The sequence below is a fragment of the Xiphias gladius genome, chromosome 15 (assembly GCF_016859285.1).
Source record: "Xiphias gladius isolate SHS-SW01 ecotype Sanya breed wild chromosome 15, ASM1685928v1, whole genome shotgun sequence".
Taxonomy (NCBI): Eukaryota; Metazoa; Chordata; class Actinopteri; order Istiophoriformes; family Xiphiidae; genus Xiphias; species Xiphias gladius.
The window spans coordinates 8,936,664-8,959,516 of NC_053414.1; the positions used below are offsets into that span (position 1 = coordinate 8,936,664).

The following is a 22,853-nucleotide window of genomic DNA, read 5'->3' on the forward strand; positions in this document are numbered from 1 at the left end:
CAAGTGGATTAAAGTGCGAATCCTTTTGCTTTGACACAAAAAGGGTCAAAGTTCATGAACTTTCATCTCACCAACAAAACTCTCCAAATGTAGCTGCAGCCCGTTTTGTTCATGTTTACACACTCTTTTTTAAAAGAACTTTATTTTTTCTATTACTTACATTTTATTGCTTCTCACAACATTTAGACAAAAAGAACAAAAGCCCAATTCAAGTTCATTAACTTTATTTAACCTGGACAGTCCACTCTGTATCAATAGTGCTTTCCAGTGAGTTGTACATATATTAAAAACAAACAATAAAACAAAGAATAAAAATTTTAAACATATTAATTAAACAGTAGTAACAGTCTGTCGATCAAGTATACTGGTGTCCAGATTTCATCTTACAGTTGGAAGCCCATAGATTAGTTGGTCCCCTTATGACTGACTTAGGTCAAAATTAACCTAGCTACAAAGTAAACGTTGACTAAGTGGAAATTTATGCATCACAAAATTAAGACAGGTTGCACCACTCAAAGTATTTCTTACGCAGAGATTAGTTTCTATTGAATATTTACACCCACTAAATGCCTAGCTGTTGCACTAGACCAACTGCCAGCACTAAAAGGGGTTATATGGAATATGGTTGAGTTGGCACATCTGACCTGACATTTCATAAAAATGCATTTCATAAAAATGCTGTTTAACTTCAGAAATGTCCAGTTAGGTATTATATATATAATCAGATATTTCCCTCTCATTCTGAACTGCATGAATGTTTGTAACTCTGAAACGCACATATTTCTGTCTGTATACATACATATATATATATATATACTTTACCAATTATTTGATGGATCTTATGCAACCTCCACTGTAGGCAAAGATCCTGTCACAAGGGCTACCCCGTGAATTTTGCTCATCTTGCCCCTCTGTCCGTGTCAGTCACTTCTGATTTCCCTGAGGCATGGGGCATGAGGCATCCCAACCTCTCCTTCTGCCATTCTCCGTTTATCCACCAGATGCCCTCACCGGTCCCAGCCATCTGACGCCTACATTCACCTGCTCACCTGTTCCTCAGTCCCCAATCACTCCCACACGTTATTTGTACCACCCCATTTCCACCTGCTACCTGCCAGATTGTCAATGCTTTACAGCTTCCTGAACCTGAACCTGAACCTGAACCTGAACCTGAACCTGAACCTGAACCTGAACCTGAACCTGAACCTGAACCTGTAGTCTGCACGAACCGGTGCACGCACCCGCCTTCCTGCACCCGCACTCTGCCCCATTCCTGTTAACTTATGGACTTCCAGCTACTTCTGTTTGGACTTGCTGCATTTTCCAGTAAGCCTTTTTCTCATTACTAAATCACCGACCTATTTCTCTGTTTGTCTCCATTTTGGGTCCCTTTCCTCACAGCTTCTCACCTCATGAACGGATCCAGTTTCAGACCTATTAGTTTGTTAACAAAGTGTGAATTCTCATTTCGCATTTGATGTCTAGTTACTGCCTTGGAGATGGAGGTCCACTTTATACCACAACCTTTGGACATCCTTCTTGGTTGCTGCGAACACAAAACTGCTAAATTAACTGTAACTTTGAAAGCTAAGGTCACAAAATTGAACTGGAAAGCAATATGCTACATTTCTTCAGTGATTTAAGTGTTAATTCTACCCCTTTTATTACTCCACTGTTTTGTTTATTTTTAAAATACCATTTAATTACCATTCATAAATAGAGGACAATTGGGACAAAACTATTCTTACATAACTGTTGCTCCAGAGATCAATAACTGTTTGACAGAAGAATACTGGCCAGGGGTTGGAGATGTGAGTATGTGTGTGACGTAGGAGATGACTGCGACGAAGAGCTGTAGTCTCAGAGGAGATTCGGGCTGCTGTAATTGATACATATCCGTATCAATCAGTACAAAGTCAACTCGGACTTAAATCAGACCCCAAGTCACAAATGTGATGACTAAAAATTCAACAAAAATAGTGACTTTTGCTTTTATTTGGTGTCTAGCCATTATGAGGTAATACTGAGAGCTAATTTGACCCAATAGGCTAAGTATTGTATCAGTTACATATGTTCGTCAATGAGCTTAACTTTTTATGTGCCAAGTATGAAGTCAACACTCCCTCATTAGCATTGACCCTCGTGAGTTCATATGTCATGCATTTATTCATACATTAATTCATGCTGAGTCTTGGACTTATTAATGCATGGATTACAGATAGATCACATGCACTTATATTAAAATGTTACATTACTTTATGGATCACTTTCATCAGAGAGCGAAAGTCAAGGAGCAGCTGTCCTTTTTCAGCGAGATCTCTTTAAAAGGTGGACAGGCTGAACCTGAACCTGAACCTGAACCTGAACCTGAACCTGAACCTGAACCTGAACCTGAACCTGAACCTGAACCTGAACCTGAACCTGAACCTGTAGTCTACACGAACCGGTGCACGCACCCGCCTTCCTGCACCCGCACTCTGCCCCATTCCTGTTAACTTATGGACTTCCAGCTACTTCTGTTTGGACTTGCTGCATTTTCCAGTAAGCCTTTTTCTCATTACTAAATCACCGACCTGTTTCTCTGTTTGTCTCAATTTTGGGTCCCTTTCCTCACAGCTTCGTACTCACCTCGTAACGGATCCAGTGTCAGACCTATTAGTATGTTAACAAAGTCTGAATTCTCATTTCGCATTTGATGTCTAGTTACTGCCTTGGAGATGGAGGTCCACTTTATACCACAACCTTTGGACATCCTTCTTGGTTGCTGCGAACACAAAACTGCTAAATTAACTAACTTTGAAAGCTAAGGTCACAAAATTGAACTGGAAAGCAATATGCTACATTTCTTCAGTGATTTAAGTGTTAATTCTACCCCTTTTATTACTCCACTGTTTTGTTTATTTTTAAAATACCATTTAATTACCATTCATAAATAGAGGACACTTGGGACAAAACTATTCTTACATAACTGTTGCTCCAGAGATCAATAACTGTTTGACAGAAGAATACTGGCCAGGGGTTGGAGATGTGAGTATGTGTGTGACGTAGGAGATGACTGCGACGAAGAGCTGTAGTCTCAGAGGAGATTCGGGCTGCTGTAATTGATACATATCCGTATCAATCAGTACAAAGTCAACTCGGACTTAAATCAGACCCCAAGTCACAAATGTGATGACTAAAAATTCAACAAAAATAGTGACTTTTGCTTTTATTTGGTGTCTAGCCATTATGAGGTAATACTGAGAGCTAATTTGACCCAATAGGCTAAGTATTGTATCAGTTACATATGTTCGTCAATGAGCTTAACTTTTTATGTGCCAAGTATGAAGTCAACACTCCCTCATTAGCATTGACCCTCGTGAGTTCATATGTCATGCATTTATTCATACATTAATTCATGCTGAGTCTTGGACTTATTAATGCATGGATTACAGATAGATCACATGCACTTATATTAAAATGTTACATTACTTTATGGATCACTTTCATCAGAGAGCGAAAGTCAAGGAGCAGCTGTCCTTTTTCAGCGAGATCTCTCTTTAAAAGGTGGACAGGCTTTGGGCTCAGAAACATGAGCTATGTAAGGAGATCATCACCATAATAATGCATTGTGATACTCACTTATGTATTCAGAATTCAGAATTCAAGCAGCAGTGCAGCATAAAAGCCTTTGTTTAACCATAAGAGACGAATCCCACTGAGAAATGAGAAGTGGACTCCTACCAACAACACACAGAGCATTGGTGCAGACATTGTTTTACATATAATCTGAAAGCTTTTCAGCCGAGAAATTATTTTATCCATGCAAGTAGTTTACATCAAGACAAGGTCATTTAATATGTGAAAACAGTTGGAAAAAATAGAAATGTATTTTGAATTGTTAATCAAAGAAGTCCGACTGAGCTGAAAAGATAGCTGAGAGTTAGATAACAAAAAAAAAAAATCATTATGTGGCGTTAAAATTAATTTTCCATGCATCCACCAATCAATTTTCTAAACATTTATACAGGTCAGAGCAGACCAGACAACTTCCTCCCTCCAACTTCCCCCGTAAACTTCCCCCAACTTCTCCCAGAGACCCCATGGGATTCCTGGGTTTAGGGTTGATTTGATGCCAGCTGAGTGAACACAGCTTTCTCTCTCTGAGGGTGAAAGGACTGAAAGCTCATAGCAGTGACCCTGGCACCTCACACTCCTGCAGAACCTCTGACAGGATACCTCTGGGAAAACAGGGATAAGCCGTCCCTAAATCCACAAAACACATTTATGCGGGATTAACTAATTCCCTGGACTTCTGTTATCTTTGAGAGGAAAGAGTGTTGGTCCGCTGCTCTGTGGTCAGAACAAATTCTGACTGACAGAGTCTGAAGATCAACAGTGTAGAGTGTAGTCTTCTTTACAGCACCGTAGGGCTTTCCCATGGAGGCTGAAGGTCAAAATGTACTCCAAAAGAAGAGTTGGGACAGTTTGAAAGAGGTGAAAATCTCAGTTCAGATGTTCAGACGGGGGGATGGGGGGTCGATCCAAATTTTGTAACTTACCAAAAACAAGAAGTTCACTTCAGTCCTTATTCTGTACAAGAATACATTGAGAAGGTCATCCAAAGCAAATTTCTGCTTCAATTGTCAGAGTTAAATCAACTAAAAAAGATTGCTTTGAAAAGTACTCACTCGATTTGGCTAACGCAGACTGCTGAAGCCTCCATATTAAATTCAGCCGAACTTTACGGTGCATTTTTTACATGGAACGAGGACTGTGGATTTTTACCTGAGTCTTTTCAATTGGTGTTTTGTTATGAAGGGATCGCTTCATGGCCAGTACGGACCGGAGGGATGATCGCAGCGACCAATATCTTTCAATGCACATAAAGGCATAAGAGTATGAGATAGACTTGAAAAATTCATAACCTATCCTTTAAGCACAACAGCATGTCAGGATAAATCTCATCTTCCCCTGCGCCTTTCTACTTACCACAGGTGTAATTTTCTGAGGAGACAAGGAGACTTGTCATCCCTAATATTTCATATAAATCATTTATCCTCCTCAATTAACTCTATAGAGTGTCCATGATGATCTCACCTCTCCTCAACAGTATAAGAGAGAGAAAAACAGACAGAGACATAGTGTTTCAAAGTGACAAAGTGATCTGTATTGTCATTCAAACCATACAACAAATGAGTGCATAGTTTGTTAACACTGACAAACAGCAGTCTCACCTAAGTTAATTAAGAAGACAAGTGCACTGACACTCAGTTGTCTCACATTTTGAAACCTATCACAGTTCATAGCTAGCTAACATTTTTCTGACTGCAGGTACTTCTTGTCAATGTCAGTTGTTAGCCGTGATGTGCTGCAGCTAAAGCTAGCTACGTTAAGCTAAAATCAGCAAATAGCATTTTCATTGTGCTAGCTAATTTCTAACTTTATTTTTTCCTTATGAGATGTGACAAAACTTACAGCATGATTGACAAAACTGTTTTTTAAAGGATTAGTTAAAACAAATCTAGGTCAAAACGTAGTATATGGCTGGACCACCCTTTATCTGTTTGCTTCTCTGCTACGCTCTGTGATCACATATTCAGTCATTTAATGCAGCTGAGTTCCCAGTAAAGCTGTTCTCATTTACATGTTTTTCTGTTTCCGTTGTCAGACTGAAACGCGGCCAGTTAAGACTACATGTTAACTATTTCCAAGCTGCTACTCTGCCCTGCTAAAATCCTGATTATCATTATTTTTTTTATTTTTTTTGTCTGACAAAAATCACCATAAACATAAGGTAAAGACAACAGCTGTGCTGTGATTTCGGCCATATTTACTTGTAAAATGATGAGTCAGAGAGAAAGTTAGATTTCACGTCTGCGGCCGCTAATGTGCAGTTAATTGAATGAAGAGAAGTTCTTTAAAGAGGGTGGGGAATGGCAATAAATCTAGCAACATAAGTCGGTAACACTGCCTATAAACGCCCTCCAGATGATGCAAATAGAATCTGTTAGTGCCTATTCATTTGGAAAGCGCAACGACCAATGATGTAACTTCAACACTTAGTCACGCAGCACCGATGGTGTAACTTTATCACTCATCCTTTTATAGGGCTGGCCCCGCGGTTGAATCTGAAAAATACATTTGTTTTGTTCACGAGAGTGAGACAAGAGGTTTGACTTCATAGGTACATAGCTGGATTGAAGCTGTCGTTAGCCTAACTTAGCATAAACACTGGAAGCTAAAGTTAAACAGGTATGCATACCAATACCTCTAAAGTTAGCTAATTATTTAGAATGATATATCTTGCTTGTTAACCCTTTAAAAATTGATATGTCAAAACAATAATGGGAATGGGGGGCAGCTCAAATGTGACGGATCTGGAAAGTTGTACACTTGGTCTAATTGCCTGTTTTTGTGACAGCACTGTTATGTGTGCCACCAGTGGATGCAGATTCCTTTAGGTCCCTCTGCTTCCAAGAGCTAAATGTGTTGAGACAAGAAACAGCGAAGCGGTGTACTGTCTCAGGTGACGATCTGAAAATCAGGCCTGACATCACTGCCCTTCAGAGTGACTGGCTGAGGGCTAACACCCTGGGCTCCCCCAGTGCGGTGTGTGAAAACCATGTGAAGGAAACCTACGCTGTAGTCCAGGTCCAGGTCTGTCGTCAGTCCCGGCCCCCAGAGTTAACTCCCCTGATTTTCTGCAATTACTGCAGCAGACAGGTCGTAGCAAGACCGCAAGGCCACAGAAAGTGACTGTGCATGGCTATTCTCTTGAGAAATCAGAGCATCACCATCGATATTGTAAAATTCACTTTATCTGGAGTGAACAGATACTGTAGTTTCTTCTGATATGCAAATATCTGCCCCTCAAGTATTTGAGGTAATTAAGTCTCTGCCCGATGGTAAGGCATGGGATGTGGAGGGAATTGCTGCTGAATACCCGAAGAATCCGGGGCACTCTTCTAAGATTGATGTTTACTTCATCATTTGTGCCTGTTTATGTCCCTTGAGAAGTACTGTACTTGTCTTAATTGTGAAGAACTGAAATGTTGATTTGAGTTCTAAGGACAAATATTGTCTGATCACTGTCCGGCGTCAGAGGTTTTGGAGGTGATTCTTCTTAGCTATTCTGAACTCCACTGATAATTAGTTTGTCTTCAAACAGGGTCATGCAGCTGATAGCTGTGTTTTTTTGTTTTTGTTTTGAAGAACATAATCCAGTATTATAGAAGATGACGTTCTTGTCTTGCCTCTTCATCAGAGTAACCAATGGCGTGCTGGATGCTAGCAGCCTGTCGCCTTTACTGTTTCATCTATATGTAGCCAATCTGAGTTGTAAATCAGGTGAATGAGGAGTGTGTTGTCACATTGGACAGATCTTCACTAACCTCCTGTTTTATGAAGGTATTATCTGCCCCTTGGCAAAGGCACTTCAGCATCTTCTTTCTATTCGTGAAGATTTTGGTCATTTAAACGATACTATTTTCAGTGAAACTAAAAGTCATTTGATGTATTTTCCATCCCCTGGATATGGACCACCCTCTCCCAACAGACTGTATAACAGTAATTTGCAATATTTTAATTCCACTAACTAGCTTGGTAATGTGATTGCCGCCAGCCTATGTGATGCCAACTCAACTAAGTGCCAGATTTGTTACCTTTACATTAGGGCTACCACACTTCTGCGCAAGTTCAAGTGATGCTCGAGGCAGGCGAAGCAAGGCTTCTTTAGGGCCTACTACTCCCTGATTTTGGCCAATGCCACACCAGCGAGAAGCTTTGTGACCAACTGCATTTATACCTTAATGAGAAAATCGTCTACAAATTTGTACAGCGTCTATGTACATCTAAAAATCACTTAATTCATAAGCAGCTATCATCAGCCCTAGTGGGCCCACTATGTAAGTTTGCACACCATGTGATGTTTTTATGGTTTCTTTTATCTTGTCTGTACCTATATAACATTTGTATTTGTGTACTGTATGTTCTATGGGGCAGTGTTTCTTTAATTAACTTCAAAATGGCATTTTATCCCCAAATGGTCCCTGCTACTGTTTAAATCGGGATGACAGCCAACATGCCCCTCCCTTTCTCAGTTCACTGTTCAGGTCACTATGTCATGTTAAGTGCAAGACATAGAGTATATGCAATATATTACTCACATAAATTGTATCCGATCAAGAAGAATATAATTTTACTGGCTAGAACAGTTCCCAGTAGATGTCTCTTCCAAAGCTGAAATGGAAATTATGCCCTTTCCACTAATAAGCTTTCTCACTGACCTCCACTGCGGAAATGGACCTAGACCGTTTTGAATCTTACAGTACTACCTTCAAAATTAGGAGTTCCTTAAAAATTATCCTCCAGCCTTCAGACAGTAACTGTCACTCACTCAAGATTAGTGTGTCCTTGTACCTTCTGAACACAGCCAGGTAAATGATCTGCCTCCTCATCCTGAGTCTCCAAAAGGATTTTTTTGTACTTCTTTGATGTTTCCCAACACGCGTCTCCAAGCTCCCTCTGACCTGGACCTTTTTCAGCTCACACCTTTTCTGCTGAATTCTCTTAATCTCAAACAGGCTTAAAAGACCTTCTCTCTCCGCTGGACAGCTTTGCTCAACATTCAGGTCCACCAGCAGGTTCTTGTTGGGTAATTTTTTTTTTTTTTTTTTCTGGCTACTCGGGGACAAAAGAACCAGCCAAAAAAAAAAAAAAAAGAACCACCCTGACATAATATCATCTTATAGAGTTGCAGTAAATAACAGACAGCAACACTGATCTGTCAGTATGCTTCAGCTAAAGTGGTTGTTGGATGTTCAAACAGAACCTGAAACTTCCTTTCCTGCTAAACTTTCTGACATCTGAATTTGGGAACCCTATGTCTCAAAATTTTTGCAACTTTCTGAAGCAAACCACCTCACAAGTACACCCACTTCTTGCAGTAATTGGGTGAGTGTTAGTATGACCACCTTTGAGGAAAGATTGTCTGTCTGAAAATGTACACTCTTCATATTTCAAAATTTCTTGCATCTCGCCCCTCTCTTTGACGGGAGGATTTTCACCTTCGACTGTGGCAGGAGCTATAAACACTTTTGCCTTCAGATGTGTTCAGGCGACAAATTGTACAAACCAGTTCTTTTCACGCATGCTGACACTTCTAACATTCATTTGGAGTCATGCTGCACCTGACGAATGTTAACTTCAATATTCACTCTCCTTTTTAGCTCTGTTTTGGTCTCCACCAGCTCCTGAGGGAAATATCTGGCTGTTAACTGGTAAATGCTTCACTACTATGTGTTAACTGCAGATGAGTGCTTGAGTTTAGCAGGTAGCATTCACTAGGTTTTTTTAGAGCCTTTTTTTTTTTTTTTTTTTGCTGAAAACTACTGCTGCTGCTGGAAATGAGGTTGACGAGATTACTGATACTGAATAAAAAAAGGAAGCAGTTGCAGATTGTAAAACCAGAACAATAAGTTGAAAGAGCTGAGGGGAACTGCAGAGTTGGGTGCTAATTCTATGTAGTTTTGACGCTACGAGTGACCCCTTTCACTTTGCATTTGATCTGTTGTTCATTAAAAAATTGATTAGAAGCTTTAAAGATAATTTACATTACCAATGAAGTGATTGTTTTGTTTTTTTTTAAAAATAAGTTAAAAAATCATTTTATCTATACAGTAAAAACAAAAAATGCCGATCACCAGTTCCCAGAGCCCAAGATGGTGGCATGTCTTGTTTGACCAACAGAACAACCCCAAGAACCCAAAGGTATCAAATTTACAGTCATAACTGGGTGTCTTGGGTGCCACAACATCTACAGTTTCCCATCTCTCTCCTCCATCATTTCTTGTCATCTCTCTACTTTTGGATAGCTAATATAAGCACAAAAAAAGCCATCTAGCAAAAACAATAAAAAGAAGACAATTATACAAAACTGAGAGAAGCAGCAAATCCTGACATATGACAAGCTGAAAAAGGCAGATGTTTGAATTTTATTCTTATTTTACAACATCAAACAAAAGACATAACAAAGTCATAACGCCACAAACTAAACAACAAAAGCAAGGGTTTTGTCTAGCTATGAGTCAACTTTTGTCCAGAGACAAAATGCTGCATTTTTTGATTGTTCAATTGCTTCAACAATTAATCCAGTGTCAAAGCAATTTCTGTCCATTTTCTTTGATTAACTGACCAATAGTTTCAGCACTGAAGACAAGCACTCACCAACAGCTGGCCTCATTGACACATTTCAGGTCCTTGACCTCCAAGAGAAGAGCACAGCAAGGTGATGTCAAAAACCACTGGGCTAAAAACATTTTCTGTTTTGCAGACTCACTTTTTCAAGTTAATGGGAAGGAGAGTCCAGTTGGCGCCTGAATTTGAGCAATCGACCCACAGTGTTACTGTACAGGTTGGGCACCGTCAAAGACTAATGGCTCACAAAGTAACAGCAGGTAAAGCCTGCTGAAAAATTTAAAATGTACCGAAATGAAATATCACTTCAAGCTCAGAATATTGGAAAAAAATGGAGCGGTGCAGAAGACGGGGAAAGTGGGACTGTGTGTGTGTGTGTGTGTGTGTGTGTGTGAGGGCAGGCATGTAGGCGTATGAGTGAGTGAACACGTAGAGGAGCTGATCCTATCAGACTCTTGTCAGGTCCTGTTGGTTTTTCTATATAAACCTGTGAGCCTGTGCTGCCCTTACACTTTTTACCCCCCATAGTCTATATGTCTCTCACTCATGCACACACTGCAGTCTCTTCCTGTTTTCCTCTGTCTTTCTCCATTCCCCCTTTTCTCACATCATTAGTCTCTCTGTGTCTCTCCACGTTCTCTCTCAGGAGTTCACTGAGGATTTGGCCTCCTCTCCTCCTAGACTCACCTACATCCTTTCATCCTGTTCCCTCCTGTCATCCTCCTCCTCACTCCCCTCTCCCTCCTTTTTCCTCTCTCTTCTCTCTCTCTCTCTCCCCCCTCCTTGCTTAACCTGCTTCCTGAGCCCACAAAATAAACCCACACACACACACACACACACACACATACATACATACACACACACACACACACACTCTGTCACATTACACACTGTGCACACGCATACAGAATCAAGCCCAAACCCATCTGCAGCCAGCAGCACAACATCTAATCCTCATGCTTGGGGAGGAGGGGGACCTTGCAATCATCCCTACTCTCTTTCTGCCCCACCATTCATTTCACTTATTCTTCTCCTCTTCAGTCATTTTCTCCATCTTTTTAATAGGTGCCCAGCATCCCACTGGTAGGTGCTGCTTTTGAGGATGCACTGAAACCGCCTCCTCTTTTGAGCCTTCTTTGTCCAGTCCAGTGGTTGTCACTCATGTGCCGCGACGATGCACAGAGGCAGGCGTTTCAAACCGTAAAAGTCGGTTTCTCACACTGGCACGCCATCTAATAAAAACTGAAATAAGCTGGTGTAGTGTTTGGTCGGGATGAAACCCGCAGCCTGTAAGCTCTGCGTGGCACAAGACTGAAAGCCACTGGCCTTGGCGTGATGATGCCTGGTGGTGCAGTTGTCCTGCTGCGCTGGACGCGGCTGCCGCCCTGTGGCCACACCCGGGAACTGGAACCCCACTTCAATAATGACCGTTTGATTTGTGGAGGAGTTGCATCTCACACACACACACACACACACACACACACACACACACACACACACACACACACACAAGATCACCATCACCACCACCTCTGCCTCCCCTCTCCACCTACCCCATCACCGCCGCAACCCCTCCTCTCTTGGTTGGATAAATAATGCTGGAAGATATATAACGTGTTGCTATGGTGATCAGCTCGTGGGTTAGTTTTTTTTTTTTTTTTCGTGGCGTTTGTAGAACACAGGGACATGCTGGTTTGCAGGGAGCTCTGAAGATCTGGTGTGTGTGTGTGTGTGTGTGTGTGTGTGTGTGTGTGCAAACATGTTTATGTTTGAGAAGGATGGAGGAGGGAGCGAGTGTGTGTGTGTGTGTGGGGGGGGGTTAACATTCACAAAAACATGGCAGACCCAAAAATAGGAGACAATCTCTCAGACCCGGTGTTTTCATGCACGCCACGCACTGCTCACCTACCGTAGCCTATGTGCACAAAACTAAGAGCCCTGACTAGCAGCTATCTCCGGGGAGTGTTTAACCTCTCTTCTTCTTCCTCTCCTCCTTCCCCGTCTCCTCCACCACCTCTCCATCTCCCACACCACCCCTGCTCTCCGGCTGCGCTGTCTCTCTCGGGACACATTCTCAGTCTGCCTGATTGGCTTCTGTTTATGTGCATGTGCTAATATGTTAATGCGTGTGTGTGTGTGTGTGTGTGTGTGTGTGTGTGTGTGTGTGTGTGTGTGTGTGTGTGTGTGTGTGTGTGTGTTTCAATGTATAAGCGTGCTGTCCTCTATCAATTAGCGCAAGCTGGTGCAGCAATTACCATCACCCGTTGTGTTAATGCTTTGTACGTCGGCGCACATCCGCGCACACACACACACATACACACACACAAACACACACACACGCTGAAACACGAGGGATAACTAGTGCATCACTGATCGCCTGCTGTCTGCCATTGAAGACTCCCAAATGGTCAAGCCCACACAGACCCACAATTGCCATGACTGAACGGACGTTTTGTATGCGTATGTATGTGTGTTCACAAGAAACCACCAACTCTTTCAGACCAGACGGCATCCTAGGAGTCACCTATGTGTGTGTGTGTGTGTGTGTGTGAGCTGATATCAGCTCAGCCCAGATGGCCATCTTCGAGGGGTTTTCTGGAACATTCAGACACTTGTTGCTTCTCGTCATGTCTCTTTCTCTCTCTCTGCCTCAAACAAACACACACACACACACACACACACACATGCACTCTGCTTCTTTTGAAGTGTGAAACAGCTTGCGGTCAGCTCCGCTCCTCTTCCATGGTTCCATCACATAGCAGCCTTTAGAGCATTCAGATCCATGATGAAACAAAAACAACCATGCAGTGTTAGCAGAGGAATTAAAGAACAGATATTCTTGCTGGATGTGGTGTAAGACAGTGCAGTTCTTTGTCCTCGGCTGCCGTGATGGACTGGCAGAGTCAGGGGATCAAACAGTGGCATTTACTTACCCAAAAAAGCCTGAGGTCAAGTTGTTGACCTGGCAGCTTTCTTCTAGCACATCAAAGACTGGGACACCTCCTGTATTATTGCCTTTAGTTCTGGTGGTTCTTTGGCAGTGATTTAGTGAAGAAAGACAGCAGTACTTACTTTCCAAGAGCTGTTTATGTGTGTGTGTGTGTGTGTGTGTGTGTGTGTGTGTGTGTGTGTGTGTGTGTGTGTGTGTGTGTGTTGGCACCGAGGTCAGACCTTCTGTCAGATAAGAGAGAGACATGAGAACAAATATCCACAAGTGCTTCTGAAGCCATTTCAAAAGCCATTTTCGGTTTATTTTAAGAACAGTGCAAAAATTAATTGGGGGTGAGGAAGGGTCAGAGAAGTGGGCAGGTTTTGTAATATTTCTTTTGGCTGAAAAGAGTCTAAAGTTTTGTGGATAGCAGGGTAGGGTCATATATTTATACAACACGCGGGGTATACATTATATATCAATTCTATGCCAAATTCGTGTGTCCAGTTTTCAATTTCACTTTGTGTCATTGAGATATTGAGATTTGAAGTCGAGCTTAACATTTTGAATTCTTAATGGTTTGCCTCTTTTAGTAATAAATGGTTAAATGAACACAGTTATATTATTTTTGAGATACTCCAGAGTGCCTTGTTTATTGGTTTCCCCCACCCCACCCCACCCCAATAATTTGCATACAATCCCTTACAAATCACAAAGTTGAGAGGTTGCAAGAGAGAGGGAGGCAGAATGCTCTAAAAAAAATTTATTAGAAAATATAAGTTTTTTTTGTTTTTTTTTTTTTTTTTTTTATCTGGCCAGGATCCAGATATACATTCAAATACATGTAATGATGGTCAAGCGTGTCTTTTTTTTTTTTTTTTGAGAATTCCCAAATCACAGGATGAAGTTAGCAAAAATGAGTCAGACTCATGCCAAGAAAAACCATCAGATTTAGCTGGAATGCTGTGAGCTGAGATGTGCGTACATCTTCTAAATTTGGAAAACTAGGACTTGCAAACAAAAATTTGACAACACATTTACAAGAAAATTGTAAGGGATGTCAAAAAAAACAAATCAATAATTTTTTATAGTGTGATCCGGTAGGCTACATGTACCTAATTTGGTGAAGAGTGGATGAAATTTGTAGGAGCGGTAAAACAGAAGAAAAAAAATGTTGTTGAATATCTGTGTAGGTGGAAATGGTTGTGGCCTATTTGGACAGATAGGGGTGGAAAAAGATATACTTTTGCTTCAAGGCCTTGTGGCTAGAAGAGTTTGGCACCAACTTAATCCAAAAAAAAAAGTTCTTCCTGGGCTTATGATCTTGATTGCCAGCAAATGTCATTGAAGCCTGTTATGTACATTTTGAGGACTTAACAAGACCTACTTGGCAGAGGTTGTAAGTTTTAAAATCTTACATGTCTTAATCACAGTAATTTTTTACTTTGTTACAAGATGCCACTGCACAGGTGAACAAAGTACTTAACTACCACTCATTACTTATCAGTTGAGAGTACGACTATGCGCTAATGCAGGGTCACATCAGATGACTCCTGAAATGCTACAATCTGAATAATTGGATATTACGCATTCTGTTTCTCAGTATTCATTATCTTTCTAACTGGTCCTATTTCAGCCTCTGGTATTTTATTTCATTGTTTCATAATTTTGATTTGTCCTTTTAAAGAAACCTCACAATGTGTAAATAATACTCAAGTAAATTCATATTTTACTTTCTGGAAGCATAAATATATCTCGATAGACAGATAACAAAAATCCCACTTCTTTGACAAATTAAGAATCGAAGGAAGAAAATCAACAGTGACAAACACCGAGCAAATAAAATGCTTCCTTAGGGAACTAAATGAGCTCTACCAAACAAACATCCAATCTCATGTTGGACGCACGAAAGACAGCTCGGAGTTTATTATACCCTCCTATTATTGTGGAATTTTAGGTTCCTGACTGTGTATAGCAGCACAAGCTTCTTTTGAGAAGGAAAAGATAAAGCAGAACATAGTCTGTGTTGCCCCCATGTGTTGAAAAAGTTGAACTACGCGATGCTCTCAAAATTGTATGGATTGTTGACAACCTGCTTTTACGCAGCTCCACTAGACAGCATTACAAAGCGAGGTACGCAACCACTACATTCTCCTCTTAGTAGACCCTTCGTTCTTCTGCCCTCGATGACTGATGACAGAATAACCGAATAGCCAGCTCTTCCGACGAGAGAGAGGGATGATTAAGGAGCCGAGAAGGAACAATGCACTTAAACGAGCAGCCACTGCATCAGATAATGGCTACAACTCTCAGGGTTTTCCAGTTCACTGAACTCTTTAGCTCTTCCTTTCTTGAGACAGGCCTCGAGGTATTTCAAAAGAATATCGCTTTTGAGAGTAATTATTCTGCACTGAAATAAGACCTCGCCAAGCAGGTGATGCAAAATGTAAAACGTCAAATCCAACGAAATCAAAGACAACTTAAACGCCTGTATTTTCTTTAATGTCAGAATTATTATTGTACATGGACATCCCAATGGATTTGCACTTCTTTTTACAATATGTACCACATATAACAGCACCTACATGTTATTTACACACATTACACAAGATTGTATCACAAAGCAGTGTTTGAAACTAGCAAAAACAAGTGCCCCAAGCCTTATTGAACCATCACACCCAATAGTCCATGAATTGGCTGGACATAATAAAACGATCACAGCCATTGGCCCCCACTAGTTAACAGGCAACTGCCCCCTGAATTTTTTTAAGTTTAAAGCTGAAATCACAAGTGTGAAAGTGTTGTAACTCTTTCTGAAGTTCAAGAGACAAGATGATGACCATGCACCAGCTGATGTTCCTATCGATGGGACAACTGTAAACATAAAATAGGTATAATGCAAGCTCTGAACCACTGGTACTGCTCTTAATGCAAAAATGCAAAAATCGGTACTCACTCAAATGTGTTTTGCCGTTGACAGGGAAACTGTGCATAATTAGATTTTTGTAAACTTAAATAAAATTCAGGATAATGGCACTTCAGCAAAGAAAGTTTTGTTGAAAATACATCTTGCTTTTCCACTTCCTGCCATCCCACTACTCTAAGTGTTAGCTAACTCTGACAGTAACGATAGCCACCATTATCTGTTTAAATTGGACTGACCTGCTTTGTGATAAAACCCTGATTTGGGCTGCAAAGAGCAACTAAAGAAAAAAATAGGATGAATTGAAGTAAAATATGAAATAATTGGGTCAAGTGGGTGCTGAATATGCCAGAACCCTGCATCCAGAAGCACACACACAGACAGTCATACACACTCACACACACAGTCATACACTCATACACACACACAGTTGCACAACAACCAGAGATACTGTAGCAGCTTTCTCAAAGGCAAAGACAAGTACAACACAGTAAGTGGCAGTTCTGCTGTCAGATACGCAAACACACAGAGCAGCAGCTGAATGAGATACACACGCTGACAAGCGTTTTGAGTGGAGCCACACAGCAGGGAGGCAGTTCAGCCTCCCGAGGAGCCATAGTTTCAGTCCAGTCTGGTTTGGCCAGTACTCCACAGAGGAAGAGGAGGAGGAGGAGGAGGAAGAAGTACGTTTTAGGAATGAGGGGAGGAGAACAGCAAACAGTAGGCAACAGCCCGGTTCATCTGATTACTGGATGTGAAGTACAAAGGGGCCCGGCCAACAAACAATGTCTAAAAGCAACACACTGCAATTTAAGGAGTTCAAGTGTGACATGTGCTCACTTCAGTATCAGGTGTACTGAGGCCAAACAAACATAAAACAGGAAAGAAAAAACTAATGAGGAAAACAGAAATTTAACATGGAAAGGATGTGCGAAACAACTGGTGTTAGGGTGGGGGGTGAGGGAGGATGTGTGAAAGAAAAATCAAGAAGGGGAGAACTATGTGGGTTGGTAATAGTTACGTTTTTCTTTATTTTTTAGCATTGCAACTAAGATGAATAGGAGGAAGATTTCAATGCTTGGCCAAGGCATCAGTCCTCAGATGTCCAGTCAGCCACCGAGGAGAGGACAGAGGAGGGATTAGTGATGTAGGAAAAGTTCAGAGCATCCTGTTACGTTTATGAGTGGGCGAGTCTGTGATGACATCACTACAGGGAGCAGGACCTCGTTTACGATTGGCTGTGGAATCCAAATGGAGTGCCATCTCCTCAGCGATGAAGGTGTTGAGGTCCACGTCGTGAAGACCATTCCTACGACGACTGAGGGACTGGGCGGGGTGAGTTGGGGAACCGGGAGGACCAGACCGCACAGAAATGCTTGCCATGGCACCACTAAGGCCTAGTAAGAAAATTTAAAGTATAAAGCTACAGCAAACTGTATGAATGCCACCATCACATTCTTATAAGGCAACGGCTTCCAACCGAACATGGTGTTTTGACTAACCGTGCAGTGCGATTGCCTCTCTGAAGGGCTGCAGGTCAGTCTCCACGGAGCTGCCTGTCTCTGGGGGTGATGGTCGGCTTGAAGACACCATGGCAACTCTAGGCGGGGCACGCGCTGTCCTTGGAGGTGGAACTTTGCCACACAGGAAGCTGATGAGGTCCTCTCGCCTGATAGTTCTTCTGCGTTTCTTCACCCATGCAATCACTTCCTTATTTCTGCGCTGGTAGCCTAAGTGGATGCCCAGGTCATAGCTCCGCTGACGGGCCTCCATACTCTCTGATGACAAACAAGGACAAATGTTTTTTTAGCTAATCTGGATACCACCATCAAAGTTCATATACTATAAATTAATTTACGTACAGTACATCCTGGAAGTGATATAAAATGCCACAAAAACAGACAGTGAACCTAAAAGAAGGTAATAGTCAAAGTTACTTATTACTTGCCTTTATACAAGTTAGTGACAGCTGTGGCTGCATTCTGGAAGGGCACCCAGAGAGAGAGGCCTTGCTGCTGGCACACTCTATCTGTAAATTAGATGTAAAAAGTTGATCAGATTATGATAACTTTAAAATGACATTGCTGCTGAACAAATGCCAAACTCCACTTGCATAGCTCACATTTCCTCTCTAGAGAAATTCAAGTATGAACTGTCAGACATGGACTGATATAATCTAGCTGCACTTGAGCATTCCCAAAGAGAAAACTAACTGGGGTTGAATGGTGTTTTCGGAAGCGAGCATTTTCGAGCACAGAATAAATCCCATGGTTACATGTTCATAAACTAAACAATAAAGTGGCACTATGTGAAAAGTGACAAGCAGTTCGTGCAAATTTTTACTACCAACCAGATCAAAAAAATAGGGCCAAATGTGACTTAAACAAGCAAATGTTTACGTTCATCATTTCGCCATTTTGTTCTGGATATTGACAACAAATCAGTCATCAACAACAGGCTACTGGGTTATGTGTTGGAATAAAATGTCTTTGTGGCGTTAACTCATCGAAATCCACCACACCACTGCGACAATTATCGCTGCATTTGACCGTCAACAAACGAGTTGTTTTCAGTCGGAAAACTCCTCCCTGTGTATCGCCATTTTGACGAGCTAGGTAACTGTTGACGGGTGAACAAAAATATTTTTAGTGTGAGCCATAAGGAAGGTATATGTGCTGCAAACGCACCTCTAAGTTAGCCGGTGTTTGAGATCCACTTAGCTGGACTATTTATCAATCTGTTCAGTCCTAGAGGTTCCCTGACAGCTCAGGCCACTGTGAGCCAGATCCAGCCCAGTTGTCCCACACTCTGACACGGTCACCGGCCGCTAGCGTCTGCTGCTGTTGAACGTTAGCTTCCGGCAACTAGCTACGGCACCTTGTCGCGATATCGAGACGTAAAAAAATCCACAGAATCGTCGATTTGATTACAATACATATTTTGGTGTCACACAACACAATCATGGAAATAAGCACCGCTGGTTAAGATGAGAATAGCTAACACCGTTAGCCTAGCCGGTGCCCTTTGTGTCTCTCTCCGCCCGGCGTTATCGTTAGCTAGCGGGATTAGCGTTCATTAGCAATAGCTCTGACAGCTAGCCTAACCCGAACTTCGGTTTCTTTAGTACAAACCTTTGTAGAGCTGTGCTACCGCGGTGGCTGAGTTTTGAAACAGGTGCCACAGCTTCTGTTGACTTTGTTCCGTCTCCTCCTCATTTGGATCATTCTGTTCGGCCTCTGCTAAGCACTGCCGTTCCCATTTGGAGAACCAGTGCTCGGGGCCGTGCTCTTGGATCTCCGCTTCTCCCTCCTCTTTCCTCTCCTCCATAGCTAACGTTAGGCGTTAGCTAGTAGCCTATGAGCTAGCCTTTCGTGTGAAATATAAGATTGTTTGGTTTCCGGAGGCACTTAACGGTCTTTCCCCTGTATGCTGTGAGAGAAATACGTTGCAAGACCCTAACAATGAGTATAAAAGAAAACAATAATTGTTGTTAGAGCCGCATCGTGGCGATTTTACACAACGTCCGCACGCCCAGTGTAAAACACACCAAAGTAAAGAACGCGATGACAACACCTTAGAATTTCTTGAACTGGCCACGCCCATTCCGTCGCTGTACTGAAAAGTGATTGGCTGGAGCGATTTTTATAGGCGGCTCTCGGTGACAACCACGAAGCCTGATTGGACAACGGCAAAAAAAGAAAAAAGGTCAGAGAAAAACAACGTTGATCCCACCCAGGAGATTGTACGTAGCCGGACGTGCAGCATTCTGTCCAGCAGGGGGTAGCCCGTCCATGGAAACGTAGCCCACGACTCCAAGTGGCCTAAAGTAGAAGGACGCCCCTGCTTACGGTCAGTGGTGGAGGAAGTATTCAGATCCTTTACTGAAGTTAAAGTACCAAATACAACAACGTAAAAATACTCCAAGTAAAAGCCCTGCATGTAAAATCCTACACGGTGATGGAACTGACAACATCTCAGACAACAGGATACGGCTAGTCAATGCTTTTTTGTAAGGGGATCCCGACAAAAACAAACTCATATGTTTTAAATGTAATCTTTAAATCTTATAAGTAAGTAATTTCCATAACTGTCAAATAAATGCTAAAACTACAGTATTTACCTCTGAAATGTAGTGGAGTAGAAGTGTGAAACTGCATAAAATGTAAATATTCAAGTACAAGTATGTCAAAAACTGTACTTAAGTACAGTGCATGAGTAAATGTACGTGTTGCATTTTACTACTGTCTACAGTACATACCCTTTGTGTATGAACTGTGACCACTAAGGCCAAGTGACAATTGTGGGGTAATGTTAAACGTTTAAACCCTTATGAAGAGTCATAAAGTTAGTAAACAGATTCAATAAGGTCTGTAATGCTGCATTATTCACTTAAGTTTGCTAACATTGGCTGCCATAAACTGCTGGTCATACAACACCAATCAAGTCCATTGATAGTTCAATAGATAAGCTCTCATTGATCTCCAGAGGGGAAATTTCAGTTGGTGCAACAAAACAAGGACAGAATTAAGTGCAGATAAATAAAGAAAGTTAAACAAACAAAACAAAAAACAAAAAAAAATAGATGTATATAAAATAAAAATAAGAAATAAAATTAGAAACTCTACAAGGGCAATTAAACTCAAATTACAAGGCGAGCAAAATACAAACAGCACCCATGACCAGTGTTTCAGTTAGACTAATAGTGCAGTACTGTTTCAAGTGAAGTGACCTACTGTAATGGTTTGTTTAGTAGCAGCCAAGTCAGCAAAGTATAGTATACAGTAAGATACCATCTACTATAACAGCACACACAAGAATAGAATGTATACAATTAAGTAAATTTGCTTAGTGCTTGTTTGTATTAGTAGAGAAATATAATATAGTATGGAATGTAATAAAACAGTATAACATATTAACATGACATAGTATAACTGTAGTACAGTATAATATAGTATGGAATGTAAAATGTGATATAAGGTGAAATGTAGTATTACATAATATATGATAAAGTACAGCAATATAATGTAGAATATAAAATATGGTATAATATAGTATAGTATGAGTATGGTTTAATATATAAGAAATAATACATAAATGGAGCATGATACATAACGAAATATGATAGGAACATTGTGTTATTTCTTTCAGTTACATAGTGTTGCTTTAAGGACAATGTTAATGCTACAGCACATTATGCTGTGACAGCAGTCAGGTGAAGGCCGCTACCTGTCTATAAATGACAAAACCAGGCCCGTAAAGAAATGGCGTGGAAGAACTTGACCTGTCCTCCACAGATCCCTGGCCTCAACCCCAACCAACGTCTTTGGGCATTAGAGTACTGACCAGGAGCCAGGCCTTATCACCCCAGATTAATGCCTGACCTAACCACTGCTCATTTGGCTGAATGGGAGCAAATCTCTACTTCCAGATTTCAGAATCTCGTGGACAGACTCCCCAGAAGAGCTAGTATAGTAGTAGTTGTAGTAGTATGCTTTGCCTTTGTGAGAAGAAGTTCCTGGCCCCTTTGTTGGATGGTTGCATTTCCTCCCTGTATTTGCGCGGGTCCACAAAATTGCCCTCGAGTGTGACAGCATGTTTGTCAGACTATCAGTATTAAGGTCATTTTATTAAGTTTGATTATTTAGACATTTCCCTGTCTTTTGCTCTAGCTCCTCCATGACCCTTGACCTCCGTGATTAAACACGATGGATGAATGTACAACTCTTGCATTACATAAGCAGCAGTATACACAATATAAACATTAGCATCTGAAGTCATAAACTGCGTTCACACAGCCCGGAGTCCGTCGTGGGTGCATGTATTACAGTGGTTGAGATTTTGGGGGGAAAGTTCAGTTTCACACTATCTTTTTGACAGCAGTTAAAGGTCTGTGGGCTAAGGATCGAGAGTCCAAAGATCAGATGAATTATAACAGAATCTTACAGATTTCCTGCTCTCTCACCTGTGTCTCTCTGTCAGACTGCACAGGTCTCTGTGACAGACTGGAGGTCTTTCTCTGTTTTTAAACCCCACTCTCTGACCCTCCTTTTCTTTCTCTCTGTCGGTAATACTGCCTTTTTTTTTCTTTTTTTTTTTTCTAAGATGTCTAACGGCGAGCAGATTTTTTGTGATGTTGAGGAGTATTTCCAGGAACGAGGGCCAACTGTCACGTTCAGCAACTTGCACTACTGTGTTCAGGAGACGAGATTCTGCCGCAAGATAGGTCCTGAAAAATATATCCTCAAAGATGTGAGGTAGGAGACGACACTTACCCGTGAGTGTGTAACTGTACAATGCTCATTTACCTCCTGTTGTTCAATTACTGTCAAAAAGGAAAGTGAAGATATTTGCGTGAAATAAATCGATACAGTTTAACTTGATGCACATTGATGAATATGTTTGGCCTTAAAATAATTTTTTCCAAGAGAAACATGTGGGGGGGGGGGGACTTCAAACTATATACTCAACAGCATACTCTGTAATTCTCAAGTAGAAATAGAACAGAAAAAATAAAAAAATAATGTTTACCAAATAATTTAAATTAAATATGTGATTCCCTGGTTTGGAATGTAAACTTTTTAAGCATAAAAATGGAGCTGATGCATTGTATATATTAAAGGACTGTTGCTGGGTGGAGAAGCTACAGCATTTTATGGTCATTGGGCAGAGTTCAGTCTACAGTATTATATTGTTTTAAAGTATCTTCTGTTAAAAAAAAAAAAATAATTGACTTTACTTGACGTGTTTTTTGCAGCGGCATCATGAGACCCGGGATGAATGCTATCATGGGCGCAACAGGAAGCGGTAAAACATCGTAAGAAACAA

The 22,853-nt window shown here is 41.2% G+C and overlaps 2 protein-coding genes across 4 annotated transcripts in view; one reads left to right on the forward strand and one right to left on the reverse strand.

The window, feature by feature from the left end:
- The first annotated feature begins 2,526 nt into the window (after window positions 1-2,526).
- Window positions 2,527-22,853, forward strand: part of abcg2b (ATP-binding cassette, sub-family G (WHITE), member 2b) — a 27,120-nt gene continuing 6,793 nt past the window's right edge. The window contains exons 1-3 of the mRNA XM_040146560.1: window positions 2,527-2,541; window positions 22,131-22,282; window positions 22,783-22,842. Coding sequence (XP_040002494.1) covers window positions 22,131-22,282; window positions 22,783-22,842 — 212 coding nt within the window. The 5' untranslated portion in view covers window positions 2,527-2,541. The remainder of the gene's footprint in view (window positions 2,542-22,130; window positions 22,283-22,782; window positions 22,843-22,853) is intronic.
- zgc:77849 (UPF0472 protein C16orf72 homolog) lies at window positions 15,586-19,638 on the reverse strand. Of its 3 annotated transcripts, none has more exons than XM_040146938.1 (5): window positions 19,602-19,638; window positions 19,160-19,483; window positions 17,977-18,057; window positions 17,531-17,806; window positions 15,586-17,425 (listed from the first exon to the last, which is right to left on the reverse strand). In XM_040146938.1, the coding sequence occupies exons 2-5, from the start codon at window positions 19,353-19,355 to the stop codon at window positions 17,187-17,189; spliced, it is 792 nt and encodes a 263-aa protein (XP_040002872.1). In that variant the 5' UTR covers window positions 19,356-19,483; window positions 19,602-19,638; the 3' UTR covers window positions 15,586-17,186. The 3 variants fall into 3 exon arrangements, with proteins under 3 accessions (XP_040002872.1, XP_040002873.1, XP_040002871.1); XM_040146939.1 differs by having other exon boundaries at window positions 19,576-19,614; XM_040146937.1 differs by lacking the exon at window positions 19,602-19,638 and having other exon boundaries at window positions 19,160-19,595.